This window comes from Lactuca serriola, chromosome 8 (genome assembly GCF_051521515.1).
Source record: "Lactuca serriola cultivar US96UC23 chromosome 8, Lser_US96UC23_V15, whole genome shotgun sequence".
In the NCBI taxonomy this organism is placed as follows: Eukaryota; Viridiplantae; Streptophyta; class Magnoliopsida; order Asterales; family Asteraceae; genus Lactuca; species Lactuca serriola.
Window position 1 is genome coordinate 23,686,843 of NC_136415.1, and position 22,476 is coordinate 23,709,318.

The 22,476-nt window shown below is 34.4% G+C and overlaps 1 protein-coding gene across 2 annotated transcripts; it reads right to left on the minus strand.

Moving 5' to 3' along the window:
* Positions 1-14,068: 14,068 nt before the first annotated feature.
* On the minus strand, positions 14,069-15,438 carry LOC145069253 (large ribosomal subunit protein uL23). Of its 2 annotated transcripts, none has more exons than XM_079016196.1 (4): positions 15,326-15,438; positions 15,098-15,138; positions 14,422-14,785; positions 14,069-14,316 (listed from the first exon to the last, which is right to left on the minus strand). In XM_079016196.1, exons 2-4 carry the CDS (start codon positions 15,111-15,113, stop codon positions 14,232-14,234), a joined length of 465 nt encoding a protein of 154 aa, XP_078872322.1. In that variant the 5' UTR covers positions 15,114-15,138; positions 15,326-15,438; the 3' UTR covers positions 14,069-14,231. The 2 variants fall into 2 exon arrangements, with proteins under 2 accessions (XP_078872322.1, XP_078872323.1); XM_079016197.1 differs by having other exon boundaries at positions 15,235-15,371.
* Positions 15,439-22,476: the final 7,038 nt, after the last annotated feature.

Sequence of the window (22,476 nt, forward strand, 5' to 3'; positions counted from 1 at the left end):
TTCTAACATCACTGTTTAGCACCAAAAACAACCAAAATTTCAATAGTGGTAGTGACCTCGCAATCAATCTATGGAGAGAATGCATAACAAATCCACATAAATTCAACCGTGCCGCCCTGGATCATGCGGCTACGCCAACCGTTGTTGCAGTAACAAACCTAAAACCATCAAAATCTAATGGTATCCTCTTCTACATACTAGCATACATACATATATATATATATATATATATATATATATATATATATATATATATATATATGATATGACTATGACACTGTATCCTCTGATGCCCTTAATCACCAACTAACTTCCATACAGGAGCATTACGATATGGGTCATCACATGCTACACATATCTATGTGAATCCAGAGATATACCAGAGACAACAGCACTGATTAATTTGTAAGTGACATACATTACAGAACAATATTATCCTTCATATCATCGATATCATATACCAACAAGTATATAACCTCAGATTCACAGGACCCTCAAGGCCAGTGCCGACACCATCTGGAACCCCCTCAACCTTACATGACATGAAACCAAAAACCCGATCTGATCTGCTGGTAAGATGATATCACTAATACAACTCTTTACAAATACACACCATTTTGTACTCCCACAACCAGGTCACCTTTGCCTATAGGATAAAACATTCATGGTACAAGCTTCAATCAAGGACTTTCACTTCCAAAACACCTGGTACCAAGCAACATGTCTGATCTGCAAAGATCCGATTTTCAGAAGAGGTTATGACTGGTACTGCATTGCACATGGGCTGACTGAAAAACCAAACTACATGTAAGTATATACTCAATCAAACAAAAAACAACTCTTCACCAACTACACAATTTACAACTGTTCTATATCCATAGGTACAAATTGACAGTAACCATTACCGACACTACAGACACCATACCTCCAGTTGTATCCGAAACATCATGTCGAAAGTTGTTAAAGTCATCACTTGACAAATACATATCTGACAACCCCCACACAAACAGAAACAGACTGCCTGCAATCATCATCGATCAAAAAGAACAAACAAAAACAATGTTTATCTAAATGTTGAGGGCATCAGCACCTAACAACATCCGCTTCATAATAATTGACATCGATGACCCAACAACAACACCAACACCAGAGCCACCTGTTCCGACAACACCAGCCCTATCACGGATGACAAGAATGCGAAAAGATAACACATCAACTGAAGAAGACATAACTCCTCAATCCATCGCACGTGCTCTCACCTTCAATCCACCAGGTGTTGTAAATCAAACTAAAAGACGCGCAAGGAAACCGACAAATAATATTGTGAATTATATGTCGATTAGTTGCGAATAATAAATTCAATTATTATTATTATATTTACCAAGTTTCGTCCAGAAACCAGATCTATCCTTCTCGATTAGATCTGATTATAAGAAAGGTAGAAGAAGACTGTCCTGTTATTGGACGAATTAAACTCAAGACAGAAAAGTAAAACCGACCTGTTGATTGCTGACTTGATCTTGAAGCAACTGCACGGATCAGATTCCTGTCCTTAAAGGTTTTTACTTCGCTTCTACTGGCTGTAAGCAACAGAGTAAAACCCCAGGATTTAATGCAGCTTGATCGATATTCCAATAGCACTGGAAATCGACAAACACAAAGCGACTACTTGGAAACTAGAAGAAAAACGCAGAGAGAGGGAGAGAGCTTTCAGATTTCGTGTGTATTCTGAATGGCTCCTAGGGGGCTACATAAAACGGGCCCCCATAGGCCGGCCCCAGAAACCCTAGGGTGACGACTTGCTCTCTAAGCAAGCCATTTCCTGATCCTTCTAGAATGCCCCGATGACTTATCCTTCACGAAGTCAACGTCGGTCAACCATTTGACCGGGTCGGTCAAACCGGCTTGACCCGAACTCATCAAAAATAAAAGCTCCTCAGCGACGTGCAAAGTGCGCCTAAATCGCGCACTCGCGGCGTCGGCTAGTGCTAGGCTAGGCTAGGCGCGCGCGTGGGCTTGGCCCATTCCTTTGATCCACTAAAGCCTTTGAAGGCTTACCAAGGGAATAGGCTTATAAACCCTTAAAAGTTTCTTCCCCCCACCAATGTGAGATACAAGGAAATTGCCAACTTGCAATTCCTTTATATATAAAATTCCAACAATCCCCCACCAAGTTGGTAAGTTTCCTTTCACTCAGACAGATGATGTCACTCGGGTGTCACGAAGATTAAACCCTAGTTTAATGAGAACAAACACGAAGAGACCGATTCAATGGTATCCTTATAGGTTTAAACCATGAACCTAAATGACCTCTCTGGTTTACCCCCACACATCAAAAGTCATATTTATGTTCTCCCTGAGCGCTATTATGGCCATGCGCTATAAATCCTTTTCATGACCCTTTAGAAGATAAACCACTAATCTTCACTTGAGGCGGCACCACCTCTAGATCATATAGGCAAAGTTTTACAACATCTTCGTTGCTTAGATGTCTCCAAAACTATGTTAAGAGTAGTAACTCATCCTCATTCTCGGCAACGACGTACTATCCTACCTTACATGGATCTATCATGAATGATAGTACCTTCTATCGTTAGTGATTTCGTTGTTACCCTTTAAACTTGAAAATTAGGAGCACTAATGTCAAGTTGGGTTTCCATCACTAAACGATTCTATTGTGGTTTTAGACCCATGACTCTCGTGGTAGATGTAACCAAATCTCTCGTCAGAGGTTTGGTAAACGGATCTGCCAAGTTCCTACTTGTCTTGACATAGACAACCTTGATGGTACCACTTTCAATTAGTTGTCTCACAAAATTGTGTCGCAGACCTACATGTCTTGACTTCCCATTATATACCGCATTATATACTTTAGACAGTGTGGCCTCACTGTCACAGTACATGGGTATTGAAGGCATCGGAATATCCCACAAACGTATATCCATAAGTAGATCTCGAATCCACTCTGCCTCTTTGCCTGCTGCTGCTAAGGCAATTAGCTCTGCTTCCATCGTTGAATGAGCTATGCATGTCTGTTTCTTGCTCGCCCAAGAAATAGCACCACCAGCTAGAGTATAAATCCAACCACTTGTGGATTTTGAATCACAGGTGTGATCAATCCAGCTGACATCAGAATAACCTTCAAGTATTCCATTAGATGACGAATATGTTAATTCAAAAGTACTTGTCCTTTTCAGGTATCCTAGTACTCTACCCACTGCCTTCCAGTGCTCCGTCCCTGGATTAACTGTATACTGACTCAATTTGCTTACAGCGAATGCGATGTCAGGTCGCGTGCAGTGAGTAGCATACATCATGCTCCCAACTGCACTAGCATATTCCAGTTGAGCCACAGCTCAATCAGAATTCACCTTAAGTTTCACACTTGAATCAAAAGGAGTGTTAAATTCCTTAATGTTCAAATGTTGAAACTTTGTCAGAATTTTCTCTATGTAATGAGATTGACTCAGAGAAATCTGACCACCTGTCCTCTTCACCTTGATACCAAGAATAGTATCTACTTCTCCAAGATCTTTCATCTTAAAGTTCGAGGATAGGTATTTCTTCGTCTCAAGAATACCTTCTAGGTGAGTGCCAATGATCAACATATCATCAACATAAAGGCATATAACTACTATGTAATCAGATGTATGTTTAGAGTAAATACATCTGTCAGCACTATTGTGCTGAAAACCAAAGGCAGTCACAGTGGTGTCAAATCTCTCATGCCACTGTTTAGGAGCTTGTTTCAACCCGTACAAAGACTTAACAAGTCTACATACTTTGTTTTCTTGTCCAGGTATTACGAAACCTTCAGGTTGCTCCAGGTAAATCTCCTCCTTGAGATAACCATTCAGAAAGGCTGTCTTCACATCCATTTGATGAATGTACAATCCCTTCAAAGCTGATATTGCAATGAGAGTTCTAATTGAACTGATTCTAGCAACTGGGGCATAAGTATCAAAATAATCGATCCCTTCTCGCTGCCTATAGCCCTTTGCAACCAACCTTGCTTTATAAGCAGATATGGATCCATCAGGATGATATTTCTTCTTGAATATCCATTTGGATCCTATGGGTCTTTTCCCTTTGGGTAGATCAGCTAACTCCCAAGTTCCATTACCCATAATTGAATCCATTTCGTCATTGATTGCTTCCTTCCACAGAGGAGCATCCCGAGACATCATGGCTTCAGTAAAGGTCTTAGGATCATCATCCAAATTAATTGAAAAGATGACCTCTCTCGTCACTTTCTTTTGTGTTCCTTCGACCAAATAAGAATAGAAATCATCTCCAAAGGTTTTCTCAATTCTAGCCCTAGTACTTCTCCTTGGTTCCTCCACAATGGGAGGAGGTAGGAGTATTTCTCGAGAGGTATTTGTAGGTGTTGTATGATTAGAGTTTTCTTCATCCTTAGAAAACTTGTCCTCAAAGAATTCCACATCTCTGGATTCCACAACAACACCCGAATCAATGTCTAGTAATCGGTAAGCCTTGCTATTTTGAGCATATCCAATAAAAATACTCTTATTAGCTCGTGCTCCCAATTTGGTTCGCTTAGGATCGGGAGTCCGATAATAAGCAACACACCCCCACACTTTCAAATAGTCTAGGTTAGGCTTTCTACCTTTCCACAACTCATAAGGGCTTGTAGGAATCACACGACTAGTGATCCTGTTATGAACATAACAAGCGGTTAATAGTGCTTCCCCCCACAGATTGTTTGGTTGACCCGATTGGTTCAACATACAGTTGACCATCTCACAAAGAGTTCGGTTCTTTCTTTCAGCCAAACCATTCTGTTGAGGGGTGTATGGTGATGTTCTCTCATGTTTGATTCCATTCTCTTCGCAGAATGTGTCAAACTCTTGGTTGAAATATTCTCCGCCTTTGTCCGAACGAAGAATTTTGATGTGTCTTTCAAGTTGATTTTCGACCTCAGCCTTATATCGTTTAAATGCATCAAAAGCTTCATCTTTTGATCTCAGCAAATAAACATATAGATATCTACTGAAGTCATCACAAAATGTGATGAAATACCTTTTTCCTCATCGAGTAAGGATTCCATTTAACTCACATATATCATAATGAATCAACTCAAGTAAAGATGTGTTTCTCTTAACTGATGGAAATGGTTTCTTAGTGAATTTTGATTTCACACATGTTTCACATTTTTCAAAATCTTTTGTGTCATATTTTAACATACCTTTTGTTTGCATTTTTTCAATGTTTTTAACATTAGTGTGAGCTAAACGTTTATGCCATAAAGAAATTGAACAAACAATATAACCAGAAAAGTTCACTTCATTCACATTAGCAACCAATCCATCAATTACATCATTACCAACACTCGACACACTAGCAACACTAGACACACCTCCTTGAACACTAGGACCACTCATATTACCCTCATCACTAAGACACAAGCGATACATTCCCAAAGTATTGTTCGCCCTCCCAACATGTCTTCTGCCTTTAGTGATCATAATTTTGCCTCTTTCAAGCACCATCTTGAACCCACCCTTGTCAAACTTGTCTGCAGAAACCAAACCCTTCGAGATAGTAGGAATATGTAGAACATCTCGAAGAGTCACCCATTCACCACGTATGAACTTCAACCGAACATCACCCCTTCCTAGAAATTCAGCTTTGTGGCCATCAGCACAGGCGACAACCGTCCCATGTGGCATGGGGTGGTAAGTGCGAAAGCTCTCTCGTTGCCCACAAACATGCACAGTGGCTCCAGTGTCCACGAACCAACCTCGAGCACAGATTGCTCGAGTAAGAGAGGAGATCATGAAGATCTCTCCAAGGTTCACACTAGCCACCATGTCAGTCACCTTCTCGACTGCTTGTGCAACCGGTACTGATTTGCGATCTTTGCATTCTCTCGCATAGTGTCCAATCTCTCCGCAGACGTGGCAAGGACCGGTCCTTTTTGGCTTTGAGTTGGGATTCTGATGACCCGGTTTCTTGAAGCTTTGTTTCTTGGGTCCAAAGTTCTTGTTTTGTCCCCCAGATTTGCCTTTGTGGCTAGAACTCCCAGCTGACACATGATGCACACTTTGGCCAACTTTACCCCGCTTGTCCCTGATGCGAGTTTCCTCCTCAATGCGGAGGTGTTTCATCAGATCATCCAAGGAGTAGTCCTCAGATTTGTGCATCATTCTCTTAGAGAAATCTTTCCACGAGGGTGGCAGTTTTGCGATGATCGCACCAACCTGAAAGAGTTCTGGAAGAGAGATGGAGAGTGCGTTCAACTTGTTGACCATGACTTGGAGTTCATGCACTTGCTCCATAATTGATTTGTCATTAACCATTTGAAACTCAAAGTACTTGGACACAAGGTACTTGTTAGTACCTTCCTCGTGTGCCTTGTACTTAAGTTCCAACGCACTCCATAGCTCTTTTGGATCTTTGACCGGCGAGTAAAGATCGTAGAGCCGATCAGATAGGGAATTCTTGATGTGACCCACACACAATTCCTCGGATTCTCTACGCAGAATCCTTTGTTTTTCCAGTTCTGCAATGACCGCTGGGTCCACAGATTCCCCCTCCTTGGGAATTGGATTTTCAGGAATTGGTGCCAGTTTTGGATCCAACACAAAGGAGAGCTTCAAGACATGAAGCATGAACTTGACCTTTTCGGCCCAACGGGTGTAGTTCTGACCATCGAATTGGTCAAGTTTGGCAAACTCTTGGTTCATGAAGTGGAGGCTAGCAGTAGTGTCCATTAGTCTGTTGATTTATCACAAAATAAAAAAACCTTTAAGAATGTTGTAAATCAAACTAAAAGACGCGCAAGGAAACCGACAAATAATATTGTGAATTATATGTCGATTAGTTGCGAATAATAAATTCAATTATTATTATTATATTTACCAAGTTTCGTCCAGAAACCAGATCTATCCTTCTCGATTAGATCTGATTATAAGAAAGGTAGAAGAAGACTGTCCTGTTATTGGACGAATTAAACTCAAGACAGAAAAGTAAAACCGACCTGTTGATTGCTGACTTGATCTTGAAGCAACTGCACGGATCAGATTCCTGTCCTTAAAGGTTTTTACTTCGCTTCTACTGGCTGTAAGCAACAGAGTAAAACCCCAGGATTTAATGCAGCTTGATCGATATTCCAACAGCACTGGAAATCGACAAACACAAAGCGACTACTCGGAAACTAGAAGAAAAATGCAGAGAGAGGGAGAGAGCTTTTAGATTTCGTGTGTATTCTAAATGGCTCCTAGGGGGCTACATAAAACGGGCCCCCATAGGCCGGCCCCAGAAACCCTAGGGCGACGACTTGCTCTCTAAGCAAGCCATTTCGCGCACTCGCAGCGTCGGCTAGTGCTAGGCTAGGCTAGGCGCGCGCGTGGGCTTGGCTCATTCCTTTGATCCACTAAAGCCTTTGAAGGCTTACCAAGGGAATAGGCTTATAAACCCTTAAAAGTTTCTTCCCCCCACCAATGTGGGATACAAGGAAATTGCCAACTTGCAATTCCTTTATATATAAAATTCCAACACCAGGTAATAACCCGGTCTACCAATATCTAAGATAAAAAATATATATATTTTCCACAACGAATGCTAACACTTTTCCAATTCACCTATCACAGGCCCACCACCAGCAAAAAATCAAAAACAGAGCAGCAAATAGTAAATACCACAAAGCTGCACTTTCAACCCCATGTTTTGTTTCGAATGATATCATTATCGTTTTGTAACAAATGTGATAAACAAGTATCCTATGTATAAACATTCCATCGCAACATCCTACTATCCGAAACTATAATTAGTCAACACTGTTTGCATGCTTGTCCTAGAAGAAAAAATTTATTTCCTTCCTCTATTAATTAATAACTCACTTATATACAGCAACACAATTATTCCCGACCTAAAAACAACTTTGGACAAAAAGACAAATATACCCAGTAAGAAAAACAAATTGTTACAAAATATTATTCTATTTAAACCTGAACAAAAGAAATGAGAGAAGTGAATCCTAAATCCCAGCACCAGTCATTGTTGTTCACTTTCTATCCGTTACAGATACAAAACAGCCACTATCTATTTCAAAAATATAATTTAAATAACTTAAGTTTACTAATTTCATTGTCTAATGGTATCAATTTTATATTTGTTCCACATCAATAATAAACAATTAAAACAGATAATAATACATAGATATATGCTCTCTGACATACCAATCAACGCAAATGTAAGTACCAAAAGAAATGTACCCAATTAAAGGTAAGTTATTAAAATTGACCCCATGCAGTCAAAGATCTGGACAGAAATTGCTAATTGAATACCACACACAAACCCAACAATCACATCTATCAATTAAAGGAAAAAAAGGTCACAGCAGCCACCCTATATCCATTACTTCCCAGAATAGTAATCAATTGTCCCTAATTAATACCATCCAACAACCACAATACTCCATTATAAAATCCCACAGCAAACTCATCGGCTTCACCAACAAACACAACACACAACATATGGAAGTCATTATGTAGAAACTGAAGAACCAGCTGGAAACAATGTAAGAGTCGTTAGCCTTGGTCCAAAACACATTCACCAACATCAACCAGTTAAGACAGAAAATGATACAAGAAGCTCCTGAGGAAATGCCGTACATACATGTTGTCATCACGGAATCGCTCATCAACGACCTCGACAAGAACACTGTGTTGATGCTGGACATTTTCCAAAGCATGCAAGACAACATGAGCGCGGCAAGACATCTGCAACAAAATCATTGAAGACCACCACACACCATGAACAAGAAACTCTTCCTACACTTTTTGTAATCGAATGTCATTCAGACTCTTTTGTAATCGACAACCTTTATCACTTAATGAATATTAGTTTTTCCTCCTTATAAGTTACTGTCTTTATCTACCCTATAAGCATATTAATCACCTTCTACACTTATCAATGTTTGTAATGACTTTTTGATTCCCTCTGCCTCCCGCGGAGCGGAGGTTAGGAATCTAGTTAAAATTATTTATATAAAACAAGGGCATAATTTGAAACATGTTTACAAATTAAAATCAAAATTTAATGAGTCAACTATCTTAATATGAAAAATAACAGAAAAATAGGTTATAATAAGGTGTCATTAAGATCATTCTTTTTATATCCAACAAAGTAGATGTTATTATGGTGCATGTCAATCATAAGTAATTGCATAATTTTAGAAAAATACATATATATTAACAGGTGACAAAAATGTAAAAATCGTCGTTGTAATATGTATTTTTTTAGAAAAAAACGTCCAAACTCTTAAGTTGTGGATTGATGGTCCTTTTGAAAATCTTTCCTTGCTTATTTAATCTTTCAGAAAACTGAAAATACCAAATTATCCATATGATGTTTTTTTTGTTTAATTTAAAATTTTATTAAATTCAAATCTCTCTCTCTCTCTCTCTCTCTCTCTCTCTCTCTATATATATATATATATATATATATATATATATATATATATATATATATATATATGTTCAGGTTCATTTGAGACCATTCTAATTTTGTGAGACCGTGAGACCAAATCTAAAAATAATTTTAAAATGCAAAATAAATTGAAAAATCCAAAAATTCTTTTTTTAAATATTATTTTCGGAATTTGAATTAACTAAAAAAAATTAAAAAATAAATAAATAATAAAAATTAAAAAAAAATCCCGTTTTTTTTAAAATACGTGAAATATTCTAAATAGAATATTACACTGACATATTCTAAAAAATAATTTTAAAATGCAAAATAAATGGAAAAATCTAAAAATTCTTTCTTTAAATATTATTTTCGGAACTTGAATTAACTAAAAAAATAAAAATAAAAAAAAATATCTATTTTTTTTTAAAATACGTAAAATATTCTAAATAGAATATTACACTGTACATATTTTAAAAATAACTTTAAAATGCAAAATAAATGGAAACATCAAAAAATTCTTTTTTTAAATATTATTTTCGGAACTTGAATTAACTAAAAAAAATAAAAATAAAAAATAAAAAAATGCGTCTTACGGTCTCACAAAATTAGGCCGTCTGACATGAGATGTGAACCTAACCCTATATATATATATATATATATATATATATATATATATATATATATATATATATACCTTTAGAATAATTTTGACCAACATTTACAACTTAAAAAATTACTTTTATCTTTAAAGTTAAATGCAAGGATGAAAGAGAGAAGCAAATTCTTTAGTTTTGATAACAAAAACTAACAACACAAAAATCCACCACTTGAACTGAATTTTGGACTTATGTTTTATTCTTCAAAGAAACCCATGATGTTACAGTGAAGTTTATGAAATTCTATTTCTTTTTATGGACCTCGATGAATGATCATGCTCAGTGTAAAAATTAGTTTTATATATAGGTGTACAAATTCTGTAGTTTTCAGTTTATCAAGTATACAAAGCTCAAAACTTTACCCCAAATATATTCACTAATTCACACTTAGTTCTATATATAGGTCAAATAAATAATTCCAAAGTCTATATAAAAGATTTGTAATGCAGCTACAATTAAGGAATTTTACCTTGTGGATATGTTAATCACATCCATTTTTCTTCCGAGACCACCGATTCCAATAATCAAGGCAAGATAAGAAATGTCCGTGGGATCTCATCTTGTTACATGTAGTGAAAAGTAGGATTCCACAGAGATATGGATCCGATCCCAATTTCATATCATTAACAAACTACAACACCATAAAACATATACACAGATTAAAGCGCGATATATGGATTCGATGTTCATTACGTTCCCTCAAATTAATTAGGATGTTTGGAATTGGAACAAAATAAGAAAGAAGATCCGGAATACCCTAGAAATTAAGAAACCATACCTCGACTCTCTTCACTTCAGATCTTCTTTCATTCGCACGATGGATAGAGAGGATGGTGGTGTTGCAGAAAGAAGAAACTTGTTATCGTCAGAGTGTGATATCTTTCAAATGTGTTTCTAAACATTTTTCTTAACTGCAGAAACTATGCACTTAGATTTTTATTTTTTTTCAAAAATACATATCATCGTCAGATTTAAAAAGATGAGAATCATGGGTTTCTTATAATATTGGGTTGCTTGTATCAGTACACAAAATATGCAATGTAAATTAAAAGCTGCAACAAGATATGGATATCTTGCCATGGTGAGAACACAGAGAGAAAATAAAGAAAGGAAACACAAAATAGGTGAAAGAAAGGGCAAAAATGTCCTTTGCTCTCTTTTGAACCGAGATTTTCACTGCAAGAAGTAGATTTTTATTCTGTTTAGTAGAGTAGGCTTTTTGCCATCTCATGATAAACAGTGAGCAAGTATTCTCCGTTTGGTATGTTTCACAACTATACCACTTTATTTTTTTATTTTATTTTTATCTTTTCATATTTTTGAAATAGCACTTTTTTTTAACTTACATTTAAGTATTCTGTTTGACATTTAACACAACTTAAAATAAACTCTATTAATTGGGTCAAACATTTCAATCCAACAAAACATATTTGATTAAATGGATTAAAATTTCAAACCAACATAACATTCCGGGTAAATGGGTTGCTATTGGATTAACTTATGTTTTTCTCCAACCCAATTTATTAAATAAATAGGTTAAATCCATGTTATCATTTTTCAATCACTTTTCGACAACTTTCATGGCTAATCGAGGACTCTGGGATGGTTATTGACAAGGTGGGAAAGTCATAGATCATTTTTCGACGAAACAAGATCAAAGACAGGACCCACAAGGCAAAACCTTCGTACATGAAATACAATCTTATTAGTTACTTATTAGGTAGACATAGATTAGCTAATTGGGTTTTTGAGCCCATATTTGCTGTATATGGGTCCGTTGTTGCTGTTGATAAATCTCAATCATCCAAATACTTGGTGTATGTTAGAAAGTTTGGTTTATCATTGTCCAAATGTTTTTACTTTAGTTGAGCCAATCGAGTGTGATTTTTGTGTCGAACTACTTCCTTAGTTTGTTTACCTCTTAATTGGAAAATTAAGAGGCAAACTCTTAAATTTTCAGATTCAGTTTGTTTGTTAGCATCTTAGTTTTTAACTCTTAATTTTCTAAATACCTCTTAAACTTTCATATATGAAACCATGTCTGAATTTAAAAAATAATGCGTCTTTTCCTTTGTGATCTAAATGTTTTGGTTAGCTTTTTTAGCACAAAAGTGTTTTTTAATAAAAGTGTTTATTATCTTATGGCTTTTAGGAAAAATTGATTTTAAAAAGTGTTTGAATAAGAAAAACTGTTTTTTAAAAGTAAAATGGTTAAAAAGCTAAAAAGTATGGATTTTTCAGTTTTTTAAAAGCTTTATTTTTTCCTATCCAAAAAACTGTTTTAAAAAGTGTTTTTCAAATAAACAAACAATTTTTTAACTTATTAGCTTTTTGAAAAGCTAAAAAACTAATAAGTTGTTTTAAAAAGCTATGCCAAACACCCACAAAATTTGAAGGCTCGTTATCTTCCTTCACCTCCACCAAACCAGCAACCACTTCTCCCTCTCACCCTCTCTGAGCTACCTCCCTCCACCAGCTACTTTGCCGGCAGCAACTCCTCCAACGGCGCCGCATCCTCTATCGCCGACTCCCTTCGTCAAAGTAATATGTTTTTTTCGAGGTGAGAGTTTCTTCATCTTTTTTCCCCCAAAACTCGATAATAAGAGTTGGAGACTTTTTTCTGGAATGTTTTGCTTGTATTTTCAATTGTTAATTTCCTCCTCCCTCTAAAAATCAATTATCAAACGCTATTTTCTTTTTTCTTTCTGTGAAAATCGAGTTCAAGATATTAGGGTTGTTTTGGTCTTTTTTATTTCTTCTTATGTGGTTTGTTTTTCCTCTAAAAATCGAGTTTTCTATGTTGAAGTTGTATGTAGTTGCGATGCTTGAAAATCACAGCTGGAATTATGTTTCATTTGTTGCAATATCATTGAGTTTTTTTAGTCAAACAAGTGAGTTTTGGTAAGATATTGCATATGTCCAAATGTAATTAGTTTAGTTTGCATCATGTATTTCTTTATTCCAATAAATTATATGAGAATGAAGAGTTGTGTTGTATTTTGCAACTAAACAAATGTCATAGTACTCTAGCTTAGGGATAAGCAGTTTTTCCCAAATCCCGATCCCGTATCGGTACCGAACCGTACCGAATTTAAAAATACGGGACGGTACTTGGTACTCCAAATACACAAAATTCAGGATTCGAAACCACTGGTACCAATACTAGTACCGAAAACCAGTACCATTCCCGGTACCGGTGATTTTAATTCGGTTCGGTACTCAGGATGAACTTTTGATCGAATTCGGTTTTCGGAAAATCAGGAACGGTACGGGTCGGTGCCGGTTTCATCCCATGCTCATCCCTACCCTAGCTGTATATCCAATGTAACGCATACAGCTTGGACAATCCTTGCAGTTCCTAACATCCATGGGATAATTTTTTGGTTGTCTTCATTTGGATTATTGGTTTGATTGGAATCTTACAAATTTCATGTGGATTGTCTACTATAATCTAATCATTTTCAGTTTTCTGAAGATCAATTCAATTTTGAAGTCAATGAAAATACCTCCATTAATGATTGTATAACTTTCCATCGAGCCTATTTGTTTCCTTGTAGAATTTGGAGGTTTAAACATTGGAAAGAAAAATGGAGTGACCATTGAAGGGCATGTTTGATGTAACGATGGAAAGAATACATGTTTTCTTTTCCTCTGGGAATCCAAAAGCTTAATCTTTTTTTTTTGTTCTTTTAAATGTTTCTAGATTTCTACAATTTTGATCAATATAATGGAATTTGTCATCATGTTTTTGTATGGTGTTTATATATCATTTATGATTATTTAAAAAGATGGTTACAGCATTATATAAAACAGAAACATTGAATTCAAAATAATACAAAAGGGTAAAATGATCATTTTTACAATTCTGCAAAACAATTCAAAGGTTCCAGCGCCACAACATGTTATAAATTCATGTTTTAAAAATTCAGATCCACTAAGAAACCATGAAAAAAAAAACTTCAACATAACAAAACAACTTAAAACAGAGGCTATAGTATGCTTCCATTACCAAATGAAGAATCCAAATAAAAAATAACCACATTAAACTTGTAACATTCAAGATATTAAAACTAACAAAACTGCCACAATGAGCATACACTTTCCCTTTCAAGTTTAAACCAAAACAACACCTTACCTCACTTAGATTATTCCAATCTTGTTTGCTACATCCAAAGCATCATAGTCTGGGGTTAACCTAACATAAGCCTTCTTTGTTCCATCAGGCCTGGATTTTTTTTAAATAAAAACAACAAAACTTCAAAAATCCACCATTTTGTCTAAAATTTATCAAACATGTGTACTAATAGTTGACAATTATTGAAAATAATACCTGATCAAAGTGTTGACTTTCTTGGTCTGGATATCATACATCTTCTTAACTGCAGCTTTGATTTTCTTCTTGTCAGCACGAATATCAACAATGAAAACCAGGGTGTTGTTGTCTTCTATCTTCTTCATTGCAGATTCAGTAGTCAAAGGGTACTTCAAGATTTGGTAGTGGTCAAGCTTGTTTCTTGGTGGGGCACTGATACGAGGATACTTTGGGTTTCTGTCAGTCTTCAATGTTCTTGGGCGATGAAATGTCACCTTTGTTCGGATCTTCTTGGCCTTCTTTTTGAATGTTGATCCTGTCTTCACAGCTTTCGCTGTCTTCAGAGCCTGCGCCTTTGCATCTCCTTTCTTTGTAGCATCAGCTGTAACAGTAAATTGGGCAACATGAGTATCAGCAAGAAGTCCTTTTTTTATCAGATGCAGAGCATTCATACAAATACGCATTAATACAAGTATATATTTGTGACCTAACTTCTCTTCAAATTACTCATGCTTCCTGCAGCTCAACAATCTCGTATTAACTAAACAGAAAATTTGTTTGCTGGATGTGAAACATAAGGTTGGATTGTAAAGTGAGTTCTAGCCTTTGATATGTATAAGCTTTAAATATTCGATAAAATTGATAAATATAGATCGACAAAAAGGAACAGCATATAGAAGCGATGAGGTGTTACCTTTAGCGGGCGACATTGCTAGCCGAACCTACTGCAATCCACTGAAAATAATAAAACAGGGTTAGTCAAAACGATGTAAAATTGCGAAACGAGGAAAAACAAACGGATATAGGATAGATCTTAAGTGATGAGCATACATAGTATAGCGACAATCGTATGGATTGCGAATGTAATCTGAAACCCTAATTCAGAATATTTAAATCAGTAAGAAGAAAACCAAAAACGTACCCTGCAAAAAAGAAATGAGGAAGAGTTGCTTGCGGCAGCTAGTAACTAGGGTTTCGAGTTTCGACGTTCATATTGAGGTTTTTATTAAATTGATACACTAATATGAAAATGGGCCTAGCCCGATAAAGACCGTACACCGATTATTTTTAACTATTCTTCAACCTTGATAAGAGATGAGCCCATTCATAGTTTACATGATTTTAAAAATAAAAAAATAAAAAATAAAAAAAAATCTTAATAAAAATACTAATATTTTATTTTAATATAGGAAAAAAAAATTTAACTCAAATTTATTTATAAAATCATGAATTATTTGTAAAAATGACGATTATACCATTTTTTTCCAGTTTCATTACTTACATGGTTCCATTAAAGTCTCATTATTTTACCTAATTTACGAGTAAGTCAAAAATTAAAACTTAGTGATGATTTAATCATTTTTTCAACATACATTTTATCAGTTTATTGTTACGTGGATGTCTAATCATTAAATGAGTTGATAAGTTGGATATGATGGGTTGTATGATGTTACATTTACCGTAAAATTTGATATTCATCTCATTGGCTCATTTATGACTATGTATATGTTATCGGGGAAAATGGCGGGAAATGAGCTAATGTCTAATGAGATCGATATACCAGGTTACATAAGATTAGATAGACAAATTGAAATTTCTTATAAACTTAAAAAATAACGAAGCTGTTGCTACTTTATGTAATTATTGCAGTCTTCATTGAATGCATTTTGTATTCTAAAAAATATACAATAAATCAATATATCAAGTTTTATGGTAAACATAACTAGGCATGAGCAAACAGACCGAACTGGCAGGACCCAGACCCGAACCGGGAACCGGTTTCGGCCAAAATCAAGAACCGAACCGGCCCAAAGGTTATACCGGTTCCGGTTTTTGTTGGGTTTTCGATTTTGGAACTGGTCTGATTTGGCACACTTCCGTACGGGGCTTGTAACTCATTCAATTTTTAACCAAATCAAACGTTTTTATAGTCTAAACTTAACTACAAAACCTAAAATAAGTGTAGGAAAAAAATTCAGGTAAAAAAAAAAACTTAAATTGAGTGAGTTATGCACATTTAAACAACAAAGTCATATTACGTTTAATTGTTGTAACATATTTTTTTTTTATCTGACACTCTTCCTTGCGGAGCTTGTAACTCATTCAATTTTTAACCAAATCAAGAGTTTTTATAGTCTAAACTTAACTACAAATCCTAATCTATATGTAAGAAAAAGATTCATGTCAAAAAAACTTAAATTGAGTGAGTTATTCATATTTGAACAACAAAGTCAGAGTACATTTAATTGTTATAACATAAAAAAAATGATTTGACACCCTTCCTTGTGGGGCCTGTAATTCATTCAATTTATAACCAAGTCAAGAGTTTTTATAGTCTAAACTTAACTACAAATCCCAATCTATATGTAGGAAAAAGATTCAGGTTAAAATAAGTTAAATTAAGTGAGTTATGCATATTTGAACAACAAAGTCAGATTACATTTAATTGCTGAAACATAAAAAAATTATGATTTGACACCCTTCCTTGCGGTGCTTGTAACTCATTCTATTTTTAACCAAATCAAACGCTTTTATAGTCTAAACTTAACTATAAATCATAATCTACATGTAGGAAAAAGATTCAGGTCAAAACAAGTTAAATTGAGTGAGTTATGCATATTTGAACAACAAAGTCAGATTACACTTAATTGCTGAAACATAAAAAAATTCTGATTTGACACCCTTCCTTACGGGGCTTGTAACTCATTCAATTTTTAACCAAATCAAGTGTTTTTATAGTCTAAACTTAACTACAAATCATAATCTACATGTAGAAAAAAATTCAGGTCAAAAAAATTAAATTGAGTGAGTTATGCAACTTTCAAATTTTGAGTGAGTTATCCGGTCCGATTCCCGTTTTTGGGCCGATTCCAACGACCGGTTCTTACCGGGTCCCGGTTCCAAAAATTAACGAAATTATAGTATCGGTCCCGGCCCTACTGGTTCCATCGGGTTCTGGTACCGGTTCCGGGACCGGTTCCGGCCGGTTCCCCGGTCCAAATGCTCATCCCTAAACATAACATTATATAACTCAATATATCTAGTTGATCAGCTCATTTAATGACTAGGCGTTTAGGCCACCAATGAAACCGAAAAATATATGTTCCATGGAGAAAATGGTCAAATCATTAAACTTTTGTTGAAGACTTATTATTAAATTATGATAAAATAATGAGACTTTAATGGAAACAGATAAGTAATGAAACCGACAAATTGAAAAAAAGTGGTCAAATCGTCATTTTAACCGTAATTCATGCTTTTTCGTAAACAAATTTTAGTTTATGTCTTTTTTCGTAAATTATGGTAAAATATTATGATTTTTTTTGGAGATTTCCCAGATTTAAATCTCAAAAGTAGGCATAGTCTTCAAATTTCTACTTTTTTTTACCTATAAAATTACTTATATTTTTTTGGTATGGATAAATATGACCATCCTTATAACCAATTTATACGGAAAGAGTTACATCGAAGCATATTAAATGTTCAAATATTATGGATAATAACCTCGTTTAGGGAAATTAAGTAATATAACATATATAAATGATATATTTGAAGAAAATAATTATTTTTTTCAGTTTTTGAAAAATAAATACTTTCTTCTAAATGTCTCGTTCCATACTATTGTTGTAATTTGTAACATCATATTTCCGGTCATTTCTTATTTTGTCGTGGGCCAAAAGTCGATTGTGTAAAATCTTTGAGACTTAAGGAGGTAAGTATTAGACATTGTGAAAGGAGGTAATAATGGTTGAGAGATCTAACCCTTAAATTGTGTTTTGGGCCGAAGGGTAAAAATGGAAAAGCCATAGGCTGGGTTCGTGCTTGAAATATGGATTTTCGTTCGAGAAGTTTTTATCCCGAGATATTTAGATAATATTGTCGAGCTCTTCAACACCTTTCTGTGGAAATTCTAAATTTTTATCTATTTATTTATTGGGCAACCACACTAACTTGTCTTTTGTATCTTTGACTTTTAAGGCTTCAACTTTAAAAACATGAACATAAAAGCAAGAAGACAATTTTTTGACATTAGCAATCTTTTAATTTTCATGTTTTGTCAACACCTCACAACATCTCATTATAAATAGACCCTTCCACCTCTACGTTTTCATTTAACTTATTATTCTATAGGTTGAAGGCTTGAAGTTGTTTTTTCTTTTCAAGAGCATACATGGAAGCTAACCGCCCAATTGAAGTATGTTTCTTTTTAATTTTATGCAAATATGCATTTAAAGTAATTGACTAATTTACGTCTTTATACTTCAATTAGGTTTCGTTTTGAATCTATTAGTTTTATGTCTTTGATACATCGTTTTTTTTTACATGCTTTAAATCTACCTAGATTTTTTACTTATTTGTATAACATTTGAATTTGAAGGAGATGTCCACATGTTGGCTACATTTTGATATGTTGTAGGTAGTAGAAGATGATGCGGTTGAATGAAGGCAATCAAATTGTAAGTATTGTTTCGCTACACTTAAAGCCGATCTATCGACACGGTACAAGTAGCCTTAATAGACATTGTCGTACGTGTGTCAAAAATCCGAATAATATAACTAGGTAATAAGTTTTGTGCTTTAAATTTGTTTGGTAACATTTTTTCAATACTAAATATGTTTATTTTTGTTTTATCAATAGAGATTGAAGATGCGTTAACTCGACAAGATGGTCAAGGAACACGTGTTGTCTTGTTCTTAATGGTTTAAGAATTTTGATTTGAATTGTTTTGAATATTAGACTTTGATTTTGAATTGTTTAAGAATATTGATTTCAATTGTTTTGAATATTACATTTGAATTGTTTTATTTAAATATTTCATTATGACACCGAACAAAATTAATTAATTATAATCTATTAAATTAAGTTCTTTCCATGTATGACACCAACCTCCATGGTTGAATGGTTACCCAGGTTAGTTGCTTATTTGCTGGAAAAACTATAAGTTATACAATTAAATTTCTCATGTAACATTTTAAGTACCTCAACTTGGAATAAATTTTATAGTTTCATCCAATGGTTAAAATATTTCATCCGAGTAAAGTGTACACTTTTACCCTGTGTAATTTACACCCACATGCACAATACAAAACAAGTAAATCATACAATTAAATGATAAATTTAGAAACTCTCACATCTTAATCATACAGTGAACCAACCATGTCCCAATAATTTTAATAAAATTGATATCAAAAGAATATAACTAGTCATTAATATCTATGGGGCTTTTTCCATTTCGATTTTGGGTGCGTATCGCGTCTTCCAACTCTAATATATATCGGAAAAAAAAGTAATGTGAAAGTAAATATATAACCAACGATTTGTTATTAGATAATAAAATGAATTTGTTTGTTACCTTTAACTATGTCATTATCTTTAAAAATGTCTTCGATGTTGTAAAAAAATCGGTTTCTTTGATTTCCTTACCCAATCTTGGTTGCAAACCAAGGCCTCTATTATAGGTGTGGACAAGTTTGCTCTATAAGTATCAATTATACAACCGTTTGTACTAAAAGCGGACTCGGATGCCACAGTAGATATTTGAATGCCCAAAATATCTAATAACATAAACATATAATATTAAATTATACTATCTTATAATAAAAACTATAAGTAATTAAAATTATACATTTTGTCATCTGCGAGAGAATTAGGTAATGAGATGCACTCTTTTTCCACCAAACTAGTATATTAAAGTTTTTAACACTTTGGGTTTGTCCTTCATTCAACTACCTTGTTAACTCCGTTTCCTTTGAAGCCAATGGGTTCACCGATTGAACAAAATAGTCGTCCAAAAAGTCGTCATTGTCATCAATATGCACGACATCTTGACTACTATCGGTTTCTGATGGTACGTTAGAGTCGGCATTGTACTCATTATAAAAGTTCTCAAATCTCTTTTAAATATCATTTGATGAAGACTTAGCCTTTTCAATAATATCTAATTCGGAAACGAGATTATTTTCCGGCATCTTGTACTTAATAAATGTTTCAAAAGCATGTTTAAGAAATTTTGTCTTCATTCGCGGATCCAAGATAGTCACAAAGTACATGTAGTCGTTCAGTTTTTCAAATTCTCCCCAATACTTCTCATATTTGATACTTCTCATATTTGTCTATCATATCCTTCCCAATTGAAGAAAATCGTTTGTTTATAATAAAAACTATAAGTAATTAAAATTATACCTTTTGCCATCCGCGAGAGAATTAGGTAATGAGATGCACTATTTTTCCACCAAACTAGTATATCAAAGTTTTTAACACTTTGGGGTTGTCCTTCATTCAACTACCGTGTTAACTCCGTTTCCTTTGAAGCCAATCGGTTCATCAATTGAACAAAATAGTCGTCTAAAAAGTCGTCATTGTCATCAATATGCACGACATCTTGACTACTATCGGTTTCTGATGGTACGTTAGAGTCGGTATTGTACTCATTATAAAAGTTCTCAAATCTCTTTTAAATATCATTTGATAAAGACTTAGCCTTTTCAATAATACCTAATTCAGAAAGGGGGTTATTTTTCGGCATCTTGTACTTAATAAATGTTTCAAAAGCATGTTTAAGAAATTTTGTCTTCATTCGCGGATCCAAGATAGTCGCAAAGTACATGTAGTCGTTCAGTTTTTCAAATTTGCCCCAATACTTCTCATATTTGTCTATCATATCCTTCCCAATTGAAGAAAATCGTTTGTTTTTCGACCATACCCGTATATGCTTGTAAACGCCGCATATTTCTCCAAAAAACCGATTTGCCATCGGTTTTAAAGTCGTCAACACCAATTATGTTTTGACCTTGAACTTCTCAAGAAATGAGACCATTGCTCGACAAGTTACAAAATCTTCACTCACGGGGGTTACCATATCTCATGTAAAGGAACGATCTATAAAAAAATATCTATAAAAAATTGATATCTCATTTTTGGAGTGTTGTTAGTGACTCAATAAAAATGCAAATAAGGTGTTTCTAGAGTCTATAACTATTGTCAACCAATGAGCTACATTTAAAAAAAAACAGACCCAACGGACTTATAATGAAGTAGATATGACAGTTTAAAACTAACAAAAAATTCAACAACAACGATGTAACAGAAAAAAAATTGATATCTTATTTTTGGAGGGTTATAAGTGACTCAATACAAATGCAAATAAGGTGTTTCTGAAGTCTATAATTATCGCCAAAAATGAACTACATTAAAAAAAAAAAAATCAGCCCCAACAGACTTATAACAAAGTGGATATGACAGTTTAAAACTTACAAAAAAATCGGCAACAATGTTGAAACAAAAAAAAAACTTGATATCTCATTTTTGGAGGGTTGTAAATGACTCAATACAAATGCAAATAAGGTGTTTCTGGAGTCGATAACTATTGTCAAACAATGAACTACATTTAAAAAAAAAAATCAGTCCCAACGGACTTATAGCAAATTAGATATGACAGTTTAAAACTAATAAAAAAAATTCAGCAACAATGCAGAAGATTTAAAAAAAAAAAAAAGAATATAATAAGAAACTACCTTCCATTTCATACTCGTATAAATCTTTTTCTAAATCCACTGCGATCTTCAATAAGTCGTAGGTTGAGTTCCAACAAGTGGGACAATCGTTGCTAAAAAACTTGGTTGATTCCGCCCCGACGACTTTCATGCACTTTCTAAATAGGGTAATCCTTTGTGTGGACTTTCTAACATATCTTACCGCATTTTGCAAACATTTAACACTTTCATCGTTTTTATCCATCCCATCTTTCACAATTAGATTGATAATGTGTGTCATACACCTAATGTGAAAGTGTTTTCCTTCGTTGTACATGTTTGGTAATTTGTTTTTTTTAAAAATTCTATTGTCTTGTCATTAGAACTTGCATTATTAATCGTGCAAGTCATGACATTCTTGATACCCTACCCCTGAATACATTTCAACACTTCTTGTCCGATATCTTCCCCCCATTGACTATCTAATTCTTTAAAGTTGATTATTCGTTTGTGCATCTCCCAATCATCATATCATACTATATTATAAATGAAACATTTTTCCTTTCACCACATTCATTTGAAACAACCATGCATTTTTTC

Coding starts and splice junctions, on each gene's coding strand:
- LOC145069253 (XM_079016196.1), bottom strand. Junction 14,317..14,421: donor AAAGTCAACACTTTGATCAG/GTATTATTTTCA, acceptor AAAAAAATCCAG/GCCTGATGGAACAAAGAAGG.